This window comes from Choloepus didactylus, chromosome 5 (assembly GCF_015220235.1).
Source record: "Choloepus didactylus isolate mChoDid1 chromosome 5, mChoDid1.pri, whole genome shotgun sequence".
NCBI classification, from domain to species: domain Eukaryota; kingdom Metazoa; phylum Chordata; class Mammalia; order Pilosa; family Megalonychidae; genus Choloepus; species Choloepus didactylus.
In genome coordinates, this window is record NC_051311.1 from 48,322,588 (window position 1) to 48,347,519 (window position 24,932).

Here is a 24,932-nt window from a genome sequence, read left to right on the forward strand (position 1 = left end):
CCAATGAAGAACTGAGATTTTGTTTTTAAGAGAAAGAAGAACAAGTTTTATTTTAATCTGGCCATATAAAAATACAAACTTCTGGGGTTTGCAAGTGGGTAAACCTAAAGTAATTTTTTTAAAAACTTTGTTAGAGTAACATTAATCCAGAAACTAGATGAGGAGGGTTCTCGATGGGGAAGAAGTGGACTATGGGAAATGGCCTACAAAATACAGCCTTGTTGTCTACAAACAAAACATGGTTTAAATTTAAAAATCTTTAGGTATCTTTGGAGCTTCTCTATCAATGGGTTCTATCATCTGCAGAATTTTATGGGAAACATTGCATCAAAGGAGAGCCCTGAAGCAGTTTTCAATGCAAATAGCTTTAAGAAGCATAAACTGGATGTGTAGGTTTCACTTTCTATAGAAGCCTTGCAGCATCCCAAATCACATGCATGCCAAAATACAAAGATTCTTCCTACCCATGGCATTACTGTTCATCAGAAAAACCCCAAAAGAGTTGCCACTGGCGTTTTCAAGGCACAAGAAGAATGTATGAGCCCCATACAGATTAGTCATGCCCTGTCAGCAAAAGAAAAAAAAAAAAAAAAAGATATAAGAACTAATAGTATTATGCATTAAAAAATGTTTTAATTCACCCTAAAATAAAATCAAAACCTATGCACAACATGTACTTGATAGACATTCATATTTCCTCAGGGTGGGATATCTTAGCCTGGTTGGAACCTGGTTTTCCTGATTCCCAGTCTCACTGCCTCTCAATAGCATGCTGCTCATTATGAAAGTGATAATTGCTATTCTACTTCCCTTCTCCAACTTTTTTATTTGTTTCTGTACTGTATCCAAAAGGTAATGAAATGCAATCAACTGGTGAATGTAGAATATCTATAAAATGGAATACCATTCAGCAATAATGATAAATTAAATACTGATACATGCTACAACGTGGATAAATCTCAAAATGTTGTGCTAAGTGAAAGAAGCCAGATACAAAAAGACCACATATTGTATGACTCCATGCATACAAAATGGCCATAAAAATCAGATCTATAGAGACAGAAGTAGATCAGTGGTTGCCTGGGGTAGGGATGGGAACAGGGATCAAGTGTAAAAGATCATAAGGAATCTTATTGTGGTGATAAAATGATTTAAATTGGATTGTGACAGTTGCACAACTTGATAAATTTACTAATATTCATTGAATATATAAAAAATGAATTTTATGGTATACAAATTATACCTAATCAAGTTATTTTTAAAAAATTAGAAAGTTTCTGGAATGACATATCCAAGAATGTTACAGAAGGCTATGGTATTATGAGTGATATTAAAATTCTTCTTTATGCCTATCTGCATTTTCTATGTTTTATAATGAATATGGATTATTTAGGTAATAAAAAAGTTTAAGACTAAAGAAAAACAAAGGAATTGAACCTGTTGCAGGACTGTGATAAGCACTGACATAAAAAAGAGATATGTATGTAACTTAAGTGCTATAAAAATAGAAACTAATGATGCTATACTATGTAGAAACTTTTACAGAACCTTCCTGTGTGATAATGTTGCAAATGTAGCACCTGATATAGGACAATGTACTGATAATGGTAAAGCCCAGACAGAAGAAGAAATGGAGAAAGAATCAGCATGCCATACAAAACAAAAAAAGACCAAAAAGGCCTATGCCAGAGTGGGCTAAATTTAGAATTTTAACCTTAAAGAGTCAAGACATCAGTACTCAGAAAGAATGAAGGGAAATAAAAAATGAATGAATATATACAAACATACATATATATACACATACATACATTGAATACACACATACATACCTAGAACTTTTAGTATATCTATATACACAAGTAAAGAATTTCAGTGGTAGAAATCAAGCTTAGTATGATGCTTAGTATTCCAGAATTGTCAAGGTCCTCGACCAAGCTGTTGTAGTTTGCTAATGCTGCCAGAATGTGAAACACCAGAAATGGATTGGCTTTTATAAAAGGGGGTTTATACACAGTTACAGTCTTAAGGCCATAAAGTGTCCAAATAACACATCCACAATCGGGTACCTTCACTGAAGGACGGCCAATGGCATCCGGAAAACCTCTGTTAGCTGAGGAAGGCACGTGGCCGGCATCTGCTCCAAGTTCTGGTTTCAAAATGGCTTTCTCCCAGGATGTTCCTCTCTAGGCTTCAGCTCCTCAAAAATGTCACTCTTAGATGCTCTTGGGGTGTCTGTCCTCTCTTAGCTTCTCCGGAGCAAAAGTCTGCTTTCAAAGGCCATCTCCAAAATGTCTCTGTAAGCTGAAGCTCCTCTCTCAGCTCCTGTGCATTCTTCAAAGTGTCCCTCTTGGCTGTAGCTCCTCTTCAAAATGTCACTCACAGCTGCACTGAGTTCCTTCTGTTTGTCAACTCATTTCTATGACTCCAGTGATTTAATTTAGACCCACCCTGAATGGGTGGGGTAACACCTCCACAGAAATTATCCAATCAGAGTCATCACCCACAGTTGGGTGGGTTGCATCTCCATGGAAACACTCAAAGAATTACAATCTAATCAACACTGATACATCTGCCCACACAAGATTACATCAAAGTTAATGGCGTTTTGGGGGACATAGCACATTCAAACTGACACACAAGCCTTTTAGCGAATTTGCTGGCCATTGCTTTTCTGTCTTTGTTCAGTTCAGTTAGTGTGTTCCCTGCATTGCATCAGACACTGCAAGTCACTTTGCTTATCTCCTATGGAATCTGAATTCAAAATTTCAGTGCCACCCCTCCTTCGCATCATCCTGCATCTCTTGCACAGATCTGAGAAACATCATCAGCACAATGGAGGCTTCGAAAAATACTCCACAAAGCAACACTACTCAAAGTGTTGTTCACAGACTGGTACCTTCTCAAGCTGTGTTTTACCAGTCAGCAACAGAATGAATATCAAAGTCAAGGTTAAGAGTTTAGAAAAGTAATTATATGTCCATACAACTTAAAACTCAGGTTTGTATTTTGTATCTCTTTGGCTTTTTCTTTTTAATTTTATTTTCTTAGTCATATATTTTAACTGTGTTTTATAAAAGTATTGCCCATGCTGGATTGAAGAGAGAAAAGAAGAAAGAAACTAATCTTTCTCTATAGATAGGTTGAGAAGCACTACTCTGAAACAGTGTTTCTCATACCTTATGAATGTGGTTCACTTGGGGACCTTTTTAAAATGCAAATTCTGATTCAATAGGTCTGGACTAGTGAGCTGATTTGAATCTGTTATGTACCCCATAAAAGATTATGTGCTTTTAATCCACTCTTGTGAGGGCAGACCTTTTGTGGGTGGAATCTTTTGATTAGGCTGTTCCCATGGAGATGTGACTCACCCAATTGTGGTGGGACTTTTTGATTAGATTATTTCCATGGAGATGTGACCCCACCCATTCAAGGTTGGTCTCAATTAGTTTACTGGAGGGGGAGTCCTTAAGAGAGCTCAGGGAGAGAGAGAGAGAGAGCTCAGAGCCAACATAGACCCACCTGGAGATGCAGACCAGAAAGACGTTTGGAGATGCTAAGCTAAGAGATGATGCCCAGAGTTTTCTCCAGAAAAACTACATGAGAACCCACAGATGCTTAAGGAGAAAGCCACTGGAATCAGAAGCTGAAAGCAACACAACCCAGGAGCAAAGGACCTGCAGATGCCAGCCATGTGCTTTCCCAGCTGACAAAGGTGTTCTGGATGCCACTGGCCTTTCTTCAGTGAAATTATCCTCTTGTTAATGCCTTAGTCTGAACACTTTTATGGCCTTAGAACTATAAATTTGTAACCTAATAAATCCCCTTTATAAAAGCCAATCCATTTCTGGTATATTGCATTCCTGCAGCTTTAACAAACCAAAACAGCAAGGGCCTGAGATTTTGCATTTCTCACAAGCCCCTAGGTGATGCCAACAATACTGTCTCTGGAACAAGCTTTGAGTAGCAAGTACCTAGCACAATATTAAAACTGTCAAGAGACAGATTATCTACAAACTTCTATTGAGAATGGTGACTGCTGAAGTTCTCCCTCTAGTTATTTACTCAATTGTCAAAGCCAGACACAGTTACTTTGTAGAAGTATTTTGTAATGTATTATAGACTCCATCAATATCATTAGTGAATTATATTTTCCTCTAAAAGTTAGATTTTTAAAAATTGCTATGTTTCTAGTTGTGAGTTTACAAAACACAAGGACAAGTATTCTCCAAAACAAACAGATCTAAATTGGACAAAATAATAACCAGAGTTTGCTGTGTAGGCTACTTTCCAGAAAGGAGGGTGTATTCCTTATTGTGATCAAGAAGCAGTAGGAAGGCTGCCTTACCTCGGTGGGAGTGGTATCCCGAGTGAAGATGGGCCAGGTCTTCCACGTCATGTTGTGGCGGTATTGCTGGTGCACATGCTCTCCCAGCCCGTACACATTGGTGCTGGGCAGTCGGAAAGATAGTTGCAGGTACTGCTGGCTAAATAGGAGGGGCCCGATGCTCGTGTCCAACCTGGGCCACGGAGGAAGGGGGAGTCACTGAACAAACCTCACTGCCAGGAAACTGTCTGCTCCTTTCCTTGTACACCTTACTGATTAGATGTTTCAAGTCTTACCATCAATTTTCATGCAACCTTTGAAAGCCTTTCTAGGGTGCCTCTAGTTCTTTAATTCTAGAAGAGCATAGCACTAGTGATAGGATACCAGGAACCCAAGTTGGATGATTTGGGAGAAGAGAGCAGATGGGACCTTATATTTGCTGTGCAACCACAGCATATGCGGGCTACAGTGGAGGCTTTGTAAATATTATGTCATTACACCTATTAACAACTTCTTAAGTAGGTCTTCTGAACTCCTTTGGTACAGACAAGAAAAACGAGGCTGAAGGAGGTGAGGCACATTGCCGATTATTACACAATGCACTGGTGATTTGTTGGAACCAGGATTTAATACAGGTTTACTTACATTAATGCTTATATTTTCTCCAATACAATTTGTGATATAAGTTTGAACTCTTGTTAGGTGATTGACAGTAAGTTTCCCAGGAAATAATTTGGAATGATAAACAGTGAAGTTGAGTTCCAGCCTGACTATTAATTCAAAATAATAAAATCCCCTATTAAAAAATGCACATGAACCAAAAGTGTATTTGCATAACTTAGCAAAATAGCACATTATATTCCTGTATTATTTGCTCCACAATCATGACAGATTAAGAGTGTTACTAATTGACAGTAAAATCTTTGCCATTTTTCTGAGGTAATACTTATCTCATTGCCCACCTACAATAGGTCAGAATTAGTGAAGTTGGGACTGTATATTCAAAGGTGTACAAAGAATATTGAAATGCTCACAAGACCCTTCTGTTGTTCATCCTCGTTATTTTGATGCTGAAGGGTTTATTAGTGACCTCTATGTGATAGTTCAAATTGGAGGTATCAGCAGTCCCATTAAATGGCTTAAGAATTTCTTGAGGTACTTCATATCGTTCATTATTTGAATCAGTGATCTGTCAGGAGAAAAACAGAGGTCAATTTAAGGTATATCCACTTTCTTATAGAACTATAAAAGATGTTTGCTCTCAAATATGCCCCAAGAACAGCTTCTAATTCTTGACCCTGTGGTTCCTGACTTGTAAGCAGAAATCACCCATCACTTGCCCTCAGTCAAAATTTAGCTCACCCATCAGAGGATTCCTTCAAAGAGGAACAGAGACACCTTCCACCCCTGCACCTCTAGGCAATGCCTAATGGAGAATGATCTGAACCCAGGGTGGGGCCGCTGCTCTTTTCAGAGATGTATTCAATGGTAACTCCCAAACAAACCTTAAAATGAAAACGATTGGATGTCTGGTAGTCAGCTGTGAAGAGGACGGAGCTGACAACATTTTCAAACAGAGATGGGGATGGCAACATTTCCAACTGGACTTTAAATCCTAAGATAGGGGTTAGGGGAGAGACTTTTAGCCTTTATTTTGCAGTTAATTTACCTGGACCATATAAAGTTATTCCCTGGGACAAGAGCAGGGCAATGCTCACCATTGCTTGTATTTTCACAGTCTCTGCTGACCTCATAGCCCCAGTTCCTGGGGAAGAAGCACCAGGGGACACTGGTATCTGCCACAGGATTCCAGCAGCACCGATGTTGCAAGCTGCAGGTTGCCTGTAACAGTGGCACAGAGTCAACAGTTTATAAAATGAAGGAAGGAAAGTATTAGTTGTCTATTCATAATCCATTTTTTCCAGGAATAATTTGATGGGTCATATTGCATTCATTTGTTTATTCGTTCTTCATTTATCCACACATTTATCCATCCAACATGTACTTTTTGTCTTCCAGGCAAGGAATCAATAATACAGATAAAGAAGACACAGTTCTTGCCCTCAACAAACTTATAGTTTAGTGGTAAATCCAGACAATTAAACAAGCAATTACAGAATGATGAGATGAATGCTTAAGTAGAATGTGCCCAGGGGTTAAGAGAACACAGACACCAGACATAGTACCCAACTTAGTAGACAGGAGGTGGAAAGGGGAGAACTCCCAGGTATGTGAAAGGTAAGTCCAGTTCTAAAGCATCAAGAGGAGTTAGAAAGGTGAACAGTCACAAGGTATCTCAGGCAGAGAAAGCAGCAATGCAGATAGCATGTGTGAAATGTCTAGGAAAGTTATTGTGCCAAGATTATTGAGTAAGAGAAATGAGGCTGGAGGTACACAGTATCCACACTATGAGTGACCTGGATACCAGACAACAGCATCTGGACTTTATCTTGAGGAAGAGTTATACAAGTGGCTAACAACATAGTAAGAAAGATGCATTTTTTAGAGAACTAAGAAAAGTAAAACAAATGAAAATAAAAAGAGAAAATTAAGATAGAAAAAGGAGACAAGGTGACATAAAAATTTAAAATATCTATAAGGTAAAAACAAACCACATGGGGTTTCTCAGAGTAGTTTGATTACAGTTAGTGTCTTTTTTTAAAATTCAGTTTTACTGAGATATAATCACATACCCTAAGATCATCCACAGTGTACAATCAATTGTTCATAGTACCATCATATAGTTGTGCATTCATCACCACAATTTTTGAACATTTCCATTACTCCAAAAAAATTAAAATAAGAATAACAATATAAAGTAAAAAAGAACACCCAAAACATCCCATCCCCCACTCCCTCTATTATTCATTTATTTTTTTTTCCCATTTTTCTACTTGTCTGCCTGTACACTGGATAAAGGGAGCGTGAGCCACAAGGTTTTCACAATCACACAGTCACACCATGTAAGTTACATAGTTATACAATTGTCTTCAAGAATCAAGGGTTGCAATTCAACAGTTTCAGGTATTTCCTCCTAGCTAATTCAATACACTAAAAACTAAAAAGGGATATCTATATGATGCATAAGAATACCCTCCAGAATGTTCTCTCATCTTCATTTGAAACCTCTCAGCCACTGAAACTCTATTTTGTTTCATTTCTCTTCCCCCTTTTGGTTCAGAAGGCTTTTTCAATCCTATGATGCCAGGTCCAGGCTCATCTCTGGGAGACACATTCCAATTTGCCAGGGAGATTTACATGCCTTGGACTCATGTCCCAAAGTGGGGAGAGGGCAGTGTTTTTACCAGCCAAGTTGGCTTAGACAGAGAGGCCACATCTGAGCAACAAAAGAGGTTCTCTGGGGGTGACTCTTAGGCACAATTATAAGTAGGCTTAGCCTCTCCTTTGCAGTAACAAGCTTCATAAGGGCAAGCCCCAAGATCAAGGGCTCAGTCTTCTAAATTGGTAGTCCCCAGTGCTTGTGAGAATATCAGTAATTCCACAGGTGAGAAAGTTTATTTCTACATTTTTCCCCAGTTCCTCAAGTGGGCTTTGCAAATACATTTTTATTCTCTTCCCAAATTACTTTGAGATGTATTGGGATTTCACACTAACCTGTACAAACCAACCAGATCTCACTCCCTATTCAAAGTTCCATGTAATCATGGTGTTTGAATAAACTGCCCATAAAAGATAAATTATTTACAGTGCTACAGAATAGTATAGATTTTACATAGATGGTTTATTTTAATTATTATTTGGTGAGATGTATTTTCTAAAGGTCCTATATAACCATGGATTAACATAGAAGTGTCATTAGGAAACAATCACAAATAAATTATAAAACAGAAAAAATGAAAGGCAATATGGCAGACCAGAAGTGTTATAAAATTCCTGAAACTAGAAAATAGATTGTGTCCAATCTGGGGGAAAATATATTCATAGCTAAAACATAAGGGAAGAAATAGAAATGATTGAGCCCATATTCAGTGTGTAGGAGAAGCAGAGGAAAGTCTGGGGCATAATTTTGTGTAATTGAGTGAGAAAATCTACTAACAGCATTCTGCTTGCCAAACTCACATTCCTTATGGCTATTGCTAAGCTCTTGTTAACTGGTGGGCATCCCATAGTATTAGTCCATAGGGAGTGGGGAAACACGCTGGGAGCCCAGAGGCAGGGTAATACCCCAGCTAAGGACAACCAGAGGGTCAAAGACCCACCCAAGACAAGTTGCCCATAATCCTTCCAACCATCCTTTCCTTATTCTTTGAATACTGAGTGTGAGCCAAAGTAAAAAGGACTGGCAAGCCCTGTTACTTAGATATAAAGATGACAGTAAAGAATCATCACCTAACACTTAAGAGAAACCAACTCAATAATAGAAAGTCACCAAACTTAACAAACGAAATATACAAATTGGAAGAAGCACTTAGTAGAGAAAGCATTACAAGGTGACTTCAAAATAAATTATTATATTTAGAGAGAGGCACAAAGCTATTGCATCCATTAAAAATAAGCAACAAGATATTTTGAAAGTTAAGATTCTGAACAACTAGTTTTAAAACTCCTTAATAGAAGAAACTTCTGGGGAAGATGGTGGAGTATAGAGCTATAGGACTCACTTATCCTACAAAAACAGTTACTGGGCAGGCAGAAACTGTCTGGAACAACTGTTCTGGAGTTCCTGAGGTCAGGAGCACTATACAGCATCCAGGGAAGCATTGAGGCAAAAAGAGTGAGAAACAGTGGTAAAGAACTGCTAGTACCTTGCTCTTTAGCAGCCACCAGTGCTCACTCCACTCTTGAGGTGAGCCACTGTGGGTCTGGTCCCTGGTTTGCTGCTGCAGATAGAGAGAAACATGGAAGCCCTCTTCCTCAAGAATGAGGGGGGCCAGGGATGGCATGACTGAATACTGATCATGGCTTTTGATTGGTGAATTTAGATAGCTGTGTCCCAGCTCTGAATCATTGTTTTAGCTTGCCCCAGATGGGGGCCAACAGAGTCATTATTTCAACCTCCCAACAGGGATGAAGGCAGTGGAGGTGTAAAGATGCAGGTCCTCCCTAGAATTGTGGGGAAAAGATTGCTGTAGAGCATCAACTGCTGGGCAGGCCAGAAGTGCTATTGTGGAGAGGCATCGAAAAGTCTTATTGGAATGTTTCCTGACCCTCACCCAAGGGCTCTTCAGAACTGGTCTGCACTCCCTTTGTGAGTTCTTGGCCCTACTTTGGCTGAGAAATACTAATTTGGAAAAGTGCTGTCCAGGGTGATCCATATCCCACAATTTACCCTCCTGGCAAAAGCAGCTAGAGACAACAAAAAGAGTGGAAAAAACTTCAGAGGTTAAAAAAAAATACACAGAACATATCAAGATTGCTGGAGACAGAAGAGAGGAAAGAAGCTTCTCCTGGGGGGTGAAACAATTGCACAAATAGTGCAATCTTAAAAATTGTACCACATACCCAGGACAAGAATCAGATGAAGAAGAGCTGAAAAAGTCTGATCAGTTAAACATGGGCAAATCTAAATGTCTAGAATAAGTTGGACCAAGTGTCAAAGAAGAGCCTTAACACAAAAACCAATCAATAATAAAACCCTAGGCAAGAGAGAGAAACTGACCTTCAGAGTAAACTCATGAAGATAATCAGATGCCTAGACATCAGCAAAAAATTGCAAGTCTCACTAAGAAACAGAAAGAGGGCCCAGTCAAAGGAACAAATTAAAACTTCAGAGGAGACACAGAATTTGGAACAACTAATTAAAGATGCTCAAACAAATCTAAATCAATTCAAGGAGATGAAGGAAAACATGGCTAAAGAGATAAAGGATATTAAGAAGACACTGGGTGAGCATAAAGAAGAATTGGAAAGTATGAAAAGAAACATAACAGAATTCATAGAATGAAAGGCACAGTAGAAGAGAGTAAAAATACACTGAAGACATACAACAGCAGATTTGAACAGACAGAATTGTCAGCAAACTAAAAGAGAGGACAATCAAAATCCTACAGACAGAATAACAGATAGACAAAAGAATGGAAAAATTGAGCAGGGCTTCAGGGAATTGAATGACAGCACAAAGTGCACAAAAATATGCATCCAGAAGGAGCAGAGAAGGGAAAAGGAACAGAAAGCATATTTGAGGAATAATAGCAAAAAATATCCCAACTCTTATGAAGGACATAAATAAACATGTCCAAGAAGACCAACATATCCCAAACAGAATAAATCCTAATAGATGTTTTCTGAGACACCCACAAATCCAAATGTCAAATGCCAAAGATAAAGAGAGAATCCTGAAAGCAGCAAGAGAAAAGCGATTTGTCACATAAGATTAAGTGCTGATTTCTCATCAGAAATCATGGAGGCGAAAAGGCAGTAGTAGTATTATATATTTAAGTTGCTGAAAGACAAAAACTTCCAACCAAGAATTCTTTATTCAGCAAAACTGCCCTTCAAAAATGAGGGAGAGTTTAAAATATTCACAGATAAACAGAAACTGAGAAGATTTGTTAACAAGAGACCTGCCATATAAGAAATACAAAGGGAATTCTGCAGACTGAAAGGAAAAGACAGGACAGAGAGGTTTCGAGGAGAGTATAGAAATGAAGATTATCAGTTAAGGTAACCAAAAGAGTAAAAGGAAAGACAAAAATAAGATATGATATATAAAAACCAAAGGATATAATGGTTGAAGTGAGTACTGCTATTTTAATAACATTGAATATTACTGGATTAAACTCCCCAATCAAAAGACACAAATTGGCAGAATGGAAGAAAATGGTATGATTCATCTTTATGCTGTCTACAAAAGACTCACCTTAGACTCAAGGGCACAATTAGGTTGGAAGTGAAAGATTGGAAAAAATATATTCCACACAAATAATAACCAAAAAGAGCTGGGGTAGCTATTCTAATATTGGACAAAATAGACTTTAGAGGCAAAACTGTTATAAGAGACAAAGAAGGACACTATATATTAATACAAGATGCGATCTATCAAGAGCAAATAACAATCATAAATATATACATCCCTAACCAGGGTGCCCCAAAGTACATGAAGCAAACACTGGCAAAACTGAAGGGAGAAATAGATGTCTCTACAATAATAGTGGGAAACTTCAGTATACCACTCCCATCAACAATTATAACATCTAGAAAGAGAATCAATAAGGAAACAGAGAACTTGAATAATTTGATAAGTGAAATACATCTAACAGATATATACAGAACATTGTACCCCAAAACAGCAGGATATACATTCTTCTCAAGTGTCCATAGATCATTCTCTAGGATTGACTAAAATGTTGAGTCACAAAATAAGTCTCAATGAATTTAAAAAGATTGACATTATACAAAGCACTTTCTCTGACCATAATGAAATGAAGCTGGAAATAAATAAAAGGTGGAGAACTGGAAAGTTCACTAATATATGAAGGTTAAACAATACACTCTTAAACAACCAGTGGGTCAAAGAAGAAATTGCAAGAGAAACCAATAAGTATCTCGAGACAAATAAAAATGAGAAAACAACATATCAAAACTTATGGGATGCAGTGAAGGCAATGCTGAGAGGGAAATTTACAGCCCTAAATGCCTACACTAAAATTCCTTAATATTAAGACTGAATAATAAAATGTCAACAGAGAAAGAAAGAAGTAATAAAACAAAAGTGTTTTTAAAAAGCAAGTTTAAAATTATCCCAGTATATTATTTTTCTGCAAACCTACAACTTCTCTAATAATAACAAAAAGAAATCAGAAAAGAACAAAGTATATTACAAAAAAATAAATGAAGTATTAATAAAAAGAAGCAATTATTAATGAAAGGAAAAAAGAAGCAAGTCAATTCAAAATATTAATTGGCCCATTCAAAATATTGAGTGCCTACTCTGTTCCAGGTCTCATCTATGATTGGTGGTGATCCAGATGATAGAGAAGACAAAGGACTGGCCTAGTAGGTGAGACCAAGAGACACCGCCATTAATTGAATAGACCTTTGTACCAGTTTGTATATATTATGTCCCCCAGAAAAAGCCATATTCTTTTATGCAATCTTGTGGGGGCAGATATATTTAGTGTTGATTAGATTGGAATCCTTTGATTGTTTCCATGGAGATGTGACTCAATCAACTGTAGGTGATAACTCCAATTAGAAAATTTCCATGGAGGCGTGGCCCTGCTCATTCAGCATGGACCTTGATTAGTTTACTAGAGCACTATATAAGCTCAGACAGAAGGCACAAGCTTGCTACAGCCAAGAGTGACACCTTGAAGAATGCACAGGAGCTAAGAGAGGAACGTCCTGGGAGAAAGCCATTTTGAAACCTGAACTCTGGAACAGATGCCAGTCACGTGCCTTCCCAGCTAACAGAGGTTTCCCAGATGCCATTGGCCACCCTCCAGTGAAGGTACCCGATTGTTGATGCTTTACCTTGGACACTTTATGGCCTTAAGACTGCAACTGTGTAACCAAATAACCCCCCTTTTATAAAAGCCAATCCGTTTCTGGTGTTTTGCAAAAAGGCAGCATTAGCAAACCAGAACAACCTTCTTTCCACCACTGATTTGAAATGCCATTTTTTATCATAAACTAAATTTAAGTGCATGTATATGTGTGCATGTGTGTGTGTGTGTGTGTGTGTGTGTGTGTGTGAATATGTATTTTTGGACTTTCTATTACATTCCAATGGTTTATGTATCAATTCCTTCTGTAATTCCACATTGATAAGTACTATAGTGTGAAAACATGTTATGACATTAGTTTGGTAGATCTATAAATACAAAGGAGACTCTTTGAAAAATCAAGGAAATAAAAATATTTTATTTAGTGCTATTTTGGCCAAAAGAAAGGACAACAAACAAGATTAGAAGCAAAAATTAAAATGCTGGAGAAACTATTTTTTGAAATGGGTAAAAAAGATTAGAGAATTATTTGTATAAGTATGTTCCAATAAATGTGAACGCCAAATTAAATAGATCTGTACATGGAAAAATTTAATTATTAAAATTAGCTAAGGAGAGATAGAAAACCTGAAATGACCAGTAACCATGGAAAAATTTGCAAGGTCATCAAAGATCTTTCCCTAAAAAAGTGATACCTTTCCCAGATGGCTTTGGAATAAAAGCTCTACCTTATCTTTTAGAAATACAATATTCTCATATTATATTAATTTTTTTCGGAACACATAAAATGGTGGAAAGTTTCCTGATTCATTTTATGAAGCTAGAATAAGCATGGTAACAAACTAGATGAAGACAGTTCAAATAAACAAGTAAACAAAATGTTTGGGTCGATTTCACTAAAAAGATATAGATGCATGAAATCTGAATAAAATATCAGGAATTTGCACTCATTAGTGTATTAAAAGAATTAATTAATAATACTCAAGTAAGGATTATCAAATGAAAGCAAGGATGATTCAAAATTAAGAAATCGTTTAATGTAACAGAAGAAAATCAAAAGAGCATCTTGACAGAGGCAAAAGAAGTTCAAAAATAAATGAATGTGGTAAATGTAATTGTCTTAACAAGGAAAATATTTTATTATATTAAAAAAGCAAGTCATTAAAATTATGTACCGTATAATCAAATTGATTTTAATGCAAAAACCTATATATACAAGGATATGCATAAAAATGCAAACCCATAGAAAGATAAAAAGAACACACACTTAGCTATTGACTTGATTCTGGGACGGGGTTTTGGAGGTAGAGAGAAAGTATTGTGATTAAGGACTTTCCAATTTTATTCTATATGTAGCTACAATATCTAAATCTTTCTTATTAAAGGAATGTATTCAGCATATGTTGTTTAATAAAAAATAAAAGACTATATCACCATACTACTCATTTGAAAAAGGTATAGTTCTACAAAATACTTCAGATGCTAACATCTGATGTAGTTGTTCTGAAAAGTCACAATATGGGTATAACTGTTCTAAATCATGCAAACATGTTATAACCATTAAAATCTCTAGATCTAATTGATATCCCTGCCTAATTCCTTCCCGATCACAAGAAGGCTGGAGGAAGAAAGTAGTGGAGAAAGATTTGGGGGATCTGGGATAAATCTCTGTATACCTACATCTGAGGCAGACATAAAGTTACCACACTGCTTCTGAAACTGAAGTCTGTAATGTCCAAAAGGTCAGTTTCATTGTCATAAATTGTTCCAAAGTCTATAGACCTCTATAAAAAAACAATTAAACAAAATAATCAAGACATTCAGGTAAACATAAATTTTTGCATACTATATCTGGCCTAACATCTCTATTTCAATTTTAAACCATTACCAGTGTCCAAGAAATCAAAAGTCAAACCTTGGAGGCACTTACTCTGCCCTCTCCTTCAAACCCCATATCTCTTCCTTCTAAACATATAATCCTTCTTTCCTATTTCCATTGTCACCACAATAAAACTGACCCTCACAAACTCATGACTGAACTACAGCAACTGATTCATAATTCTCCCTGTCTCTATTTCCTTAGCACCAAACTTTTCTAAACAGTTCTCCAATTTTCTTCCACATAGATTTTACATCATTTTTCAGTCAGAAATTATTGACTACCAGAAATTAAGAGTTGAAAATTGACTTGGAAATTATCTAGTCCAACTCCCGTTTAATGTACGTGTTTCTTCAATAGAGTCTCTGATACTTAAATTCTGTAGATGATATGTAGCCAACTTCCTCCAAAAGCAGGAAATTCTACTGTTATAGTTAATATATTTCTGCAATGTTATTTCTTGTTAAGATAAGTCTTCAGAAAGTCCCATCTTCTAAAACCCACCATAGTTGCGTATCGCTTTTTAGATCAGATATATCAAACTGATGATAAAAAATTAGAAAGAAAAAGGAGCCTTAGGTTAAACCAATATTACAAGATAAGGAAGAAAATGGAATACATATTGAGAAAATATTTAAATTCATGTTACTTGCGGATAACATTATTGTGTTAAAAATGCAAAAGAGTTACAGACAAATGGGGAATTGGTAAATAAATTTAAGAAGATTGCTGTTACAAGAACTATTCAAAAATCAATTTTAGATCTATATACCAGCAAAAAATAAAAAGAAAATTAAAAGTTAAAAATAATACCGTTTAAATAGTATCAAAATATCAAATAGGTCTAACAAAAACTGTGCAATACCTCCACAATAAAAATTTCAAAAATAAAAATCTCAAAAAATGGAGTAATATTCTAAGCTCAGTGATTAGAAGAGTCACTCTTGTAAAGATGCCAATTCTCCCAAAATTAATCTGTAAATTTTATGTTATCAAAATCAAATTTCTAGTAGCTTTTGTGAGGAAACTGACAGACTGATTCTAAAATTTTTACAGAAATAAAAAGGGCCAAGAATAGACTTGGCAACATTGAAGGAAAATAAGAATGATTTGGATGACTTATAAGACCACATACCAAAACTTATAATGCTATAGTAATTAAGGAGTGTGGTATCAGCAAAAAGAACAAACTGACAGTGACAAAAAAATAGAGATTCCAAAAAAAGATTCACACATATAAGAATATCTGATTTATAGCAAAGTTGCCACTACAGTGGAGAACGTAAAAGATGGTCGTTTCAATAAGTGGTGATGAGTCTATTGGAAATTCATGGGAAAAAAATGTTTCTGGATTCCTACCTCAAAAAAATGTTTCTGGATTCCATACCAAAAAAAAAAAAAAAAAAAAAAAACCAACTCTAGATTGGTTAAAGATCTAAATGCAAAAGATAAAACAATATTACTTTTAGAGGAAAACATAGGAATATAGATTTCTGACCTTGGAGTAGGCAAGAATTTTTTAATAGGACAAAAAACTGTATTAACCTCTAAAAAATGATGAAGTGGACTACATTAAATTAAAACCCTTTTTTCATCAAAAGTTACCATTAAGAGAGTTAAAAGTCAACCCAGAGAGTAAAAGAAGATGCTAAAACATCTATAAACAGCAAAATATTTGTATCCAGAATACCCAAATAACTCCTACAAAGCAATAAGAAAAAGATGGACAGCCCAATAGAAAAAAAACTGGGGCAAAAAAAAAAAAAAAAAAAAACAATGAACAGACACAATATGTATGATTATCCAACGAGTGATGAGCATGTGACAAAGTGATTAACTTCATTAGTCATTTAGGGACATGCAAATTAAAACCACAACAGTGATTCCACTTACCCACCAGAATGGTTATAATGAAAAATGGAGAAAATGGAGAAAACATCAAGAGTTGGTTAAGACGTAAAGCTGCTGGAGGGATTGAAAATTGATATTTTGCAGTATCAACTAAAACTAAACATGTGCATAACCTATGAACTGATAATTTCACTCTTAGGTATGGACCCAATAAAAATGCTCCCACATGTTCACCGAAAGAGAATAACTAGTATGTTCATAGCAGCACTATTTTAAAAAGCCCCAAATGGAAACCACCCAAATGCCTATCAACAGTAGAGTGGAAAAAAATATTCTACTGTATTCACACAATAGAATGCTCTATGGCAAAGAGGATGAATTATCTATAACCATACCCAACAATTGGATAAATCTCATAAAAATAATAAAGATATACTTAGTACAACTTCAAACTTGTAAATTTAAAAATATGGATGAGGTGGATGGTTTTCTAGGAAAATGTCAATACTGCTGTCATGTACATTCTAGTACATATGACAAGGAAAATGTTTAAACAGACTGTGGTATATTCAGACAATGGAACACCATTCAACATACAAAGAATCATCTACTGATACATGCAACAAAATAAATGAATCCCAAATCAAGCTGAATGAAAGAAGCTTTACACTACACTATATGATTCCATTTACATGAAGTTCTGGAACAGGCAAGACAACTATGGTGGAAAAATTGTATTAGTGGTTGCATCTCAGCAGGTGGGAATTGGCTTGAATATGTCATTAGGAGACTTCTGCAATGAAGGGTTTAGGTTACACTGACATTCTTTGCCATAACTCAATGGATGTATCCCTAAGAATCATGTATTTCATTGTACTTTATATCACAAGATAAAAATATTGAACTCTACAGATATGCACAATGAGGTATTAATAGGAAAGTGTAGTGACATCTGTTTCAAGTGTATAAGGTGGGCTGATGGATAGGTAAAGTGTGGGATAGAATGATATATGTGAGAAAACAAAGTAAAATATAAATGGTAGAATTTTGGCAGCAGGTAAATAGGGGTTCAATGTAAAATTCTTTCAACTTTGCTCTATTTGAAAATTTCAATACTAATTTATGTGGAAAATCCTCCACTCACTTCTTAGAAATTAAAACTCTTAAAAATAGGATGGAAATATAGTTCCTAATATAAATAAAACAACTCTCTTAAACCAGCAGTGAACATCATGCTTAATACTTTTAATGTGGGAAGCATTTCCATTACAAATAAGGGGTGCCAACCATCACCACACCACTTAATTTATATTATTCTGGAAGAACAAGTCCTTGTTATTGGAAATGTGAATGACAGAAATATAATAATGCAAAGCAAAGTCATCATTATTTGCCTAAGACATAATTGTATACTTAACAACTCAAGAAAAAGAATTACAAAAACCTTTGCAGAAACAATGGAAAATTTAAGCTGACTAATTACACAATATATATAAAATAATCATTATATTTCTTAAAATAAAAAAGCATAAGTTGAAAAATATAATAGAATCAATTACATTTACAATAGAAACTAAAACATTAAATACCTAGGGAAAAAACTTCATAAAGCATATGCAATATGTTAAGAGAAACATAAAACTAAATTAAGAAATTCTTTTAAAAAAGATTTGACAAAGACAGACTTTTATGTATTAGAATGAGAAGATTCAAAATTATCAAGATGAGACAGGGGCAAGATGGTGGCAAAGAAAGGAGTAGAATTTAGTTAGTCCCCTTGAACAACTAATGAACAACCAGGAACAACTAGTAAATAACTTGGAATAACTGCTGGGAGACAACCGTGACTGTCCACACATCTTACACCAACGTGGATTGGGAGGAATGCCTGAGATCACAGCATAAAATCTGTAAGTAAAAACTGTGGAACTGTGCTAGGAGCTCCCTCCCCCCCATAGCAGGCTTAACTGCAAAACCTTGCAGTGGTAGAGAGCAGTGCTCTCCCAGCAAGCAAATACAGCTCAGCTGAGCTCCAACTTGGGTTTTAATTAACAAATGTGGACTGCTGAATACAAGCTACAAACCCCCAACAAGCAGACAGAGGCTTTTAGTGATGACTGACCTTAAAGAACCAGAAGACTCATCTGTTCCAGGAGGGGGAGCCCAGAAGACCAGGTGTTACCTCTGGCTGATAAGTGAGACTGGAGGGCCATGCACTGGTTCTAAAAGGGGGCTTCCTGTCCCTTTTTCTCTCTCTCAATCTGAGGGGCTCAGAGGAGAGAGCCAAAGCCATTTTCAATTCACAGCACTCTGACCCAGACAGGGGTGGAGAAACAGAGTCAGAGAGACCACAATCCAAATGCAGATGATAACTCCCTAGAGGGGGTATCTTCCCTAATAGTAAGGAGGTGGGACCCAGCTTTCCCTTCAGAACCAGACCCCAGAGCCTGCGGGAAAACAGACAAAACAGAAACTGAAGGGGCCACACCTCCTTACACCAGTCCGGAGTGACAGGCTGACAGGCACCTCCTGCTGGGCAGGTTAGGAAAAGCACAGTGACTGGAGACCTCACAGGAAAGTCCGCCAATATTCTAAGATACACCCTGAATATATCCCCATTCTGAGACCTGAACCCGTTCTGGTCTGGGAAAATCTGACTGGGGTAACCAAAGAAACCAGATGCCTAGACAACAGAAAACTAAAATCTATACTAGGAAAAACAAAGATACGGCCCAGTCAAAGGAGCAAACTTACACCTCAATCAAGATACAGTTGAGATATTGTTTTACTTTAATGAAACAATCTATTAAAGATTTTCAAAGAAATATGCAAAATCTAATCAAAAACCAAATCAATGAGTTCAGGGAAGATATAACAAAAGAGATGAAGGCTATCAAGAAAACACTGGGTGAACATAAGGTAGAAATCGAAAGTTTGAAAAAACAACTGGCAGAATCTATGGAAATGAAAGGCACAACACAAGAGATGAACAATACTATGGAGACATACAACATCAGATCTCAAGAGGCAGAAGCAAACACTCAGCAACTGGAGAACAAGACACCTGAAAGCCTACATAGAAAAGAACAGATAGGAAAAAGAATGGAAAAATGTGAGCAATGTCTCAGGGAATTGAATGACAACATGAAGCTCATGAATGTACATGTCATGGGTGTCCCAGAAGGAGAAGAGAAGGGAAAAGGGGCAGAAGCAATAATACAGGAAATAATCAATGAAAATTTCCCATCATTTATGAAAGACATAAAATTACAGCTCCAAGAAGCACAGCATACCCCAAACAGAATAGATCTGACTAGGTCTGCACCAAGACACTTAATAATCAGATTATCAAATGTCAAAGATAAAGAGACAATCCTGAAAGCAGCAAGGGAAAAGCAATCCATCACATACAAAGGAAGCTTGATAAGACTATGTGCATATTTCTCAGTAGAAACCATGGAGGCAAGAAGGAAGTGGTGTGATACAGTTAAGATACTGAAAAAGAAAAACTGCCAACCAAGAATCCTACATCCAGCAAAACTGTCCTTCAAATATGAGGGAGAGTTTAAATTATTCTCTGACAAACAGACAATAAGATAGTTTGTGAACAAGACACCTGCCCTACAGGAAATACTAAAGAGAGCACTACAGACAGATAGGAAAAGACAGCAGTGAAAGGTTTGGAGCACAATTTTAGGTGATGATAGCACAGCAGTGTAGCCGACTAAACAAAGATGACTGTGAGTATGGTCTAAAGAGGAAGTTTAGGAGCATGTGGGACAAGAGAAGGAAAGAGGAAAGATAAAGACTGGGACTGTTTGATTCAGTGAAACCTAGAGTACTCAACAATTGTGATAAAATGTACAAGTATGTGTTTACATGAGGGAGAGCAAATGAAGTCAACCTTGCAAAGTGTTAAAAATAGGGTTATATGGGGGAAAATACAAACAATTCAATCTAGATAGTATTAACAGAAACATTATATTATGCTTCCTTTAATGTAACAAAGGCAATATACCAAAGCTAAAGGCCTTTAAGAGGGGGACATAAAGGAGGGCTGTGGGACTCTTGGCATTGGTGATGTTGTCTGACCCTTTTTTTCTACTTTAGGTTAACTCTGTCTTTCCTTTTGTTGCTGTTTAGCTGTCATTTTTTTTTTCTTCTTTCTTTTTCTTTTCTTTTGTCTATCTTCTTTGACTTTTCCTCCTTCTTTGTGGAAGAAATGGAGATGTCCTTATACAGATAGTGGTGATGGTGGTGAATACATAAATATATGACTATACAGGGAACCATGATTGTTTACTTAGGATGGAAAGTAAGGTGGGTGAAGAAAATCATCTTTAAAAAAAAAAAACTGATTGATGAAGAAAACTTGAGGGCACTACACTGAGTGATATGTCAGACACATAAGGAAAAATATTGCATGGTCTCATTGATATGAACTAATTATAATATGCAAACTCATAGACATGAAATATAAGTTACCAGGATATAGAATGAGGTTAAAGAATGGGGAGAAGTAGCTTACTATGAGCAGAATGTTTAACTAAGTTGAACTCAAGTGTTTGGAAATGGACAGAGGCGATGGTAGCACGTTATTGTGATAAAAACTAGCAGTGCTGAATGGTATGTGAATGTGGTGGAAAGGGGAAGCTTAGAGTCATTTATGTAACCAGAAGGAAAGTTGGAGGTTAAAAGATGGGAATGTATAAAACAGTGAATCTTGTGGTGGACAATGGCCTTGATTAACTGTACAAATATTAGAAATCTCTTTCATGAACTAGAACAAATGGATGATACTATAACTAGAAGTTAATAATAGAGGGGTGTATAGGGAAAAAATATACCTATTGCAAACTATGTACTACAGTTAGTAGTATTTTAACATTCTTTCATCATAGTATTGACTCAATACTATGAGTCAATAATGGAGGGGGGTGGTTAGGGGTATGAGAGGATTTAAGTTTTCTTTTTTTGTCTTTATTTCTTTTCTGGAATAATGAAAATGTTCTAAAAATTGAAAAAATATATAATTGTGGTGATGGATGCACAGCTGTTTGATGGTACTGTGGGCAATTGACTGCACTTTGGATCTTTGAATAATTGTATGGTATGTGGACAATGTCAATAAAATTAAATTAAAAAAATTTTCAAGCTGCCAATATTGTCTAAATTCAAACCAATATTCAATGCAAACTTAATTATTATCCCTATAGGATGTGGCAGGTGGCTTGAAAATGATTTAAAGTTAATATGGATCAAGAAATATTTTAAAATACCAGGAAAATATCCATGAAGAGGTTATCATCCTACCATATTTTAAAACATTTTAAAGATATGATATAGACAGAAGAGTAGACTGCAAAATCAATGAAAAAAATAGTGAGTTCAGAGCCATAGCTAAGCATATATGGAAATTTCTATGTATTTCAAACTGGTAGAGGAATGATAGATTTCTGTTTGAAGATTAATAATATTAGTACAACTGAATTTCTATTAAAAGATCTAGATCCATTTGCATTACTTACACCAAAATGAATCAGTATAGATCAAGCATTTTAATATATTAAAATGAAGCCATATAATAGTTGAAATTTTTTAATATAGAATGTTGAAGTCCTTTCTAAGATTTTTTTAAAAAGCCAAAGACATTAAAGGAAAACTCATATTGGTTTGACTATAAAACATTTTAAAACTTATACAAGATTATAGAATCCATAAATGACAATGTACTTTCATGATGAATATGTGTGATGTCTCATCAGAAAACACATATTCTGAAACAACATGAAAAATCAAGGCAAAAAATAAAGAGTAAAATTACAAGAAGTGGAACAGCTCTAAACTTTTTAGAAGCCAATACAAAGAGGAAAATATTATCCACAGTGTCCATAAAACATAATTACTTAAGAAACATACAACTCTGTCTTTTGAGGAAATGGAAGATATTTATTCTTCAGGAAGACACCTCTACTTTGCTGAATAATTACCTCAACAATATTCTTAAAATAAAACCTCTTTTAAGGTAGGCTGAGAGCAAAATGCCCACGCACACTATTAATGTAAATCAATTCTATAAAAGGACAAAAGATTGCTGTTTGGGTTGTAGCTCTTTTATTGTCTGGCTTAAACAATAGATTCATTTTCGTATCTTAGAGAAATGGATGGACTTCATAGGCTTCAGTCAGTCTTTCTAAAGAAATGTTTCCTTCAGCAGATCTTTTGATAATTAGTACTTGAGGTCAGTGATTTTGAGTCTACATGCTCAGACAAATACAGAGACTAAAGCCATTCTTTGTTTATGTTTAGTTGTGCAGGCTTATGCTTCATCAGTCTGCTAAGGGAAATGAAGGTGAGGAGAAAAAGGTGCATTCCCTTTATGAACCCTGAGGAGTCTGACAGTGGCAAACATTCAGAAGAAATGGAGATGAATTAAAGGAGTCATTACGATGGGCAAGCTAAGAATGTGTATAGGGTTCAGTCCTTAAACACAGAGTAAATTTTAATCAAGTACAAAGGTCTACACATAGACTCTGTCCTCGATAATTTTAGTATGACAGATTTTAACATGTATAATAAGACATAACTTAGATTAAAAACAATCTCAAAAGAGTACTCCAAGAACAATTTGCCTTGAACCATGACATTTCTTGAAAATACACTGCTTAAAAAAAAACACCAAGGAATCCCTTGATGTAAATTGAAGTATTTGTTGAAAATTCTGATTTTTCTCTAACTCTACCATTCATTTATTTAGCAGATATTTTCTTATCCTATGTTGTGCATCTGTCTCAACTGAAAGGTCATTTGAATCCATATTTATAAGTAAACTCTATCATTGTCTTTCTTTAGTAACTAGCCTTTTCTACTCTCATTTTAGCTTTATACATTTTTTGAGGGTGCAATGTCCAAAGCTACATATGGTATTCTGATAACTCAGAATGACTATTTTTTTCTCAAAGTAGATTAATGCTTTCTTTATAATTTCAAAGTCCCTTCTCAGCAATGCCTACCATTTTGGCCACAATGATAAACTCAGCCTTTACTCTTTTCCCAAGGTTTTCTCTATATCTTGAAACCCATTATTTTGTAAGCAGTGCACTAGTACTGTGAACTTATGTGGGGTCTCTGGATAGAAAAGTGTCTACTTAAATAAATTAATATTACTGTATTTTGTACATGATCTCATGTGTATGTATAATCCCTCAAACAAAAATAAAAGTGTGGGGTACTTATGTAATAATGAGTAATAATAACTCCAGAATTGATCATTTAAAGGAAACTCTCAGTATTTTTCTTCATATTCCAAAACCATTTTCATTTTCCCCAAATTTTGGTTCTTATCCCACAGTCAGGATTCCACCCAGGACAACAGGGCACATATGGTTCATCTGTCCTAGTTAAAAGAATGTGGGGTAAACTTTTTCCATCTTGACTAAGTTAAATTTAGTTGTGACTATTTACAGATTAGGTGATAAAGTATGGAATACTTTAATACAGGATGGGGGTAAAGCAATAAAATCTAAATAGATACAACTTTTTGGACAAAATCATAAACTACAACTAAGCAGGTTCAAATAGTTGATATTCTTATGGATGCTACTCAGGGAGAAAACCTGTATTCTTTAGAACATGTTTCTTGGGACTTCTGTTGCTAATAACATGATTCCAGAATCCTCTTGTTATAACAAGTCACCTTGAGTTCTACAAGTGACTCAGTCATCCATACCGTGGATGGCCTCCATCCTCAAGAAATACAGTTTAGTCCACAAACCTTTCCATATCTTTCCTTGGAAATAGACCTGGGGACACATTTAGCAATACTTGGAACTCCTCCTCCACTCTGGACTTCAGGATCCATGAGCCAAAATGTCTGTTAGTTTCTCCTTCTCTTCCTTTTACCCTACTTTGCTTCCCTCACTCCCTCAGTGTTGCTGCTGATTTCAACACAGCCAGAAAGAAAACACCGCAAATCAGAAGCTCATAAAACATTCCACTAATACTACCACCTCCTTCACATCCCTCTCCCCACTTCACACACTCATTTCTTTTAAATAAAGCCTCACAGGCCACCAGCAGGAATCTGGTTTCTCTGACCTCTGTTGCCACCTGGCCCGGGGCGCAGTCTATCCTTTCTGATTGGGGAAGCTCCGGACACTCTGGAGTAAATGAAGTCTCTGCACAAGAATTAAAGAACAAAGGTGAAATGTTGCAGTGCAATCACAGTTCCAGGAAGGAAGGTTACACAGTTACAAATAGGCTGTCAGTCAATTCTACAGGCAAAGTATACCAGACAGCTGGTAGCTGGTATCTATATTTGCATATGTTTGTTTTGTTTCTTTTTGCTGTTATTGCTCTGTATTTTTATTGAGATATAATTCACATACCATACAATTCACACTTTTACAGTCTACAATTCAGTCAATTTAGTATGTTCACATGGTGGTGCAACTATTACCACTCTAATTCCCAA

General features: G+C 36.0%; 1 protein-coding gene across 2 annotated transcripts in view; it reads right to left on the reverse strand.

The window, feature by feature from the left end:
- MGAM (maltase-glucoamylase) overlaps positions 1-24,932 on the reverse strand; it is a 223,086-nt gene that overhangs the window by 99,259 nt on the left and 98,895 nt on the right. The window contains exons 3-8 of one of the 2 annotated variants that reach the window (XM_037835989.1): positions 24,557-24,636; positions 6,043-6,166; positions 5,830-5,939; positions 5,359-5,513; positions 4,346-4,517; positions 465-564 (exon numbers count right to left, since the gene is read on the reverse strand). The exons of the other annotated variant lie outside the window; for it this stretch is intronic. Of the exons in view, the coding sequence (XP_037691917.1) occupies positions 465-564; positions 4,346-4,517; positions 5,359-5,513; positions 5,830-5,939; positions 6,043-6,166; positions 24,557-24,636 (741 nt within the window). The remainder of the gene's footprint in view (positions 1-464; positions 565-4,345; positions 4,518-5,358; positions 5,514-5,829; positions 5,940-6,042; positions 6,167-24,556; positions 24,637-24,932) is intronic. 2 annotated transcript variants of the gene reach the window in all.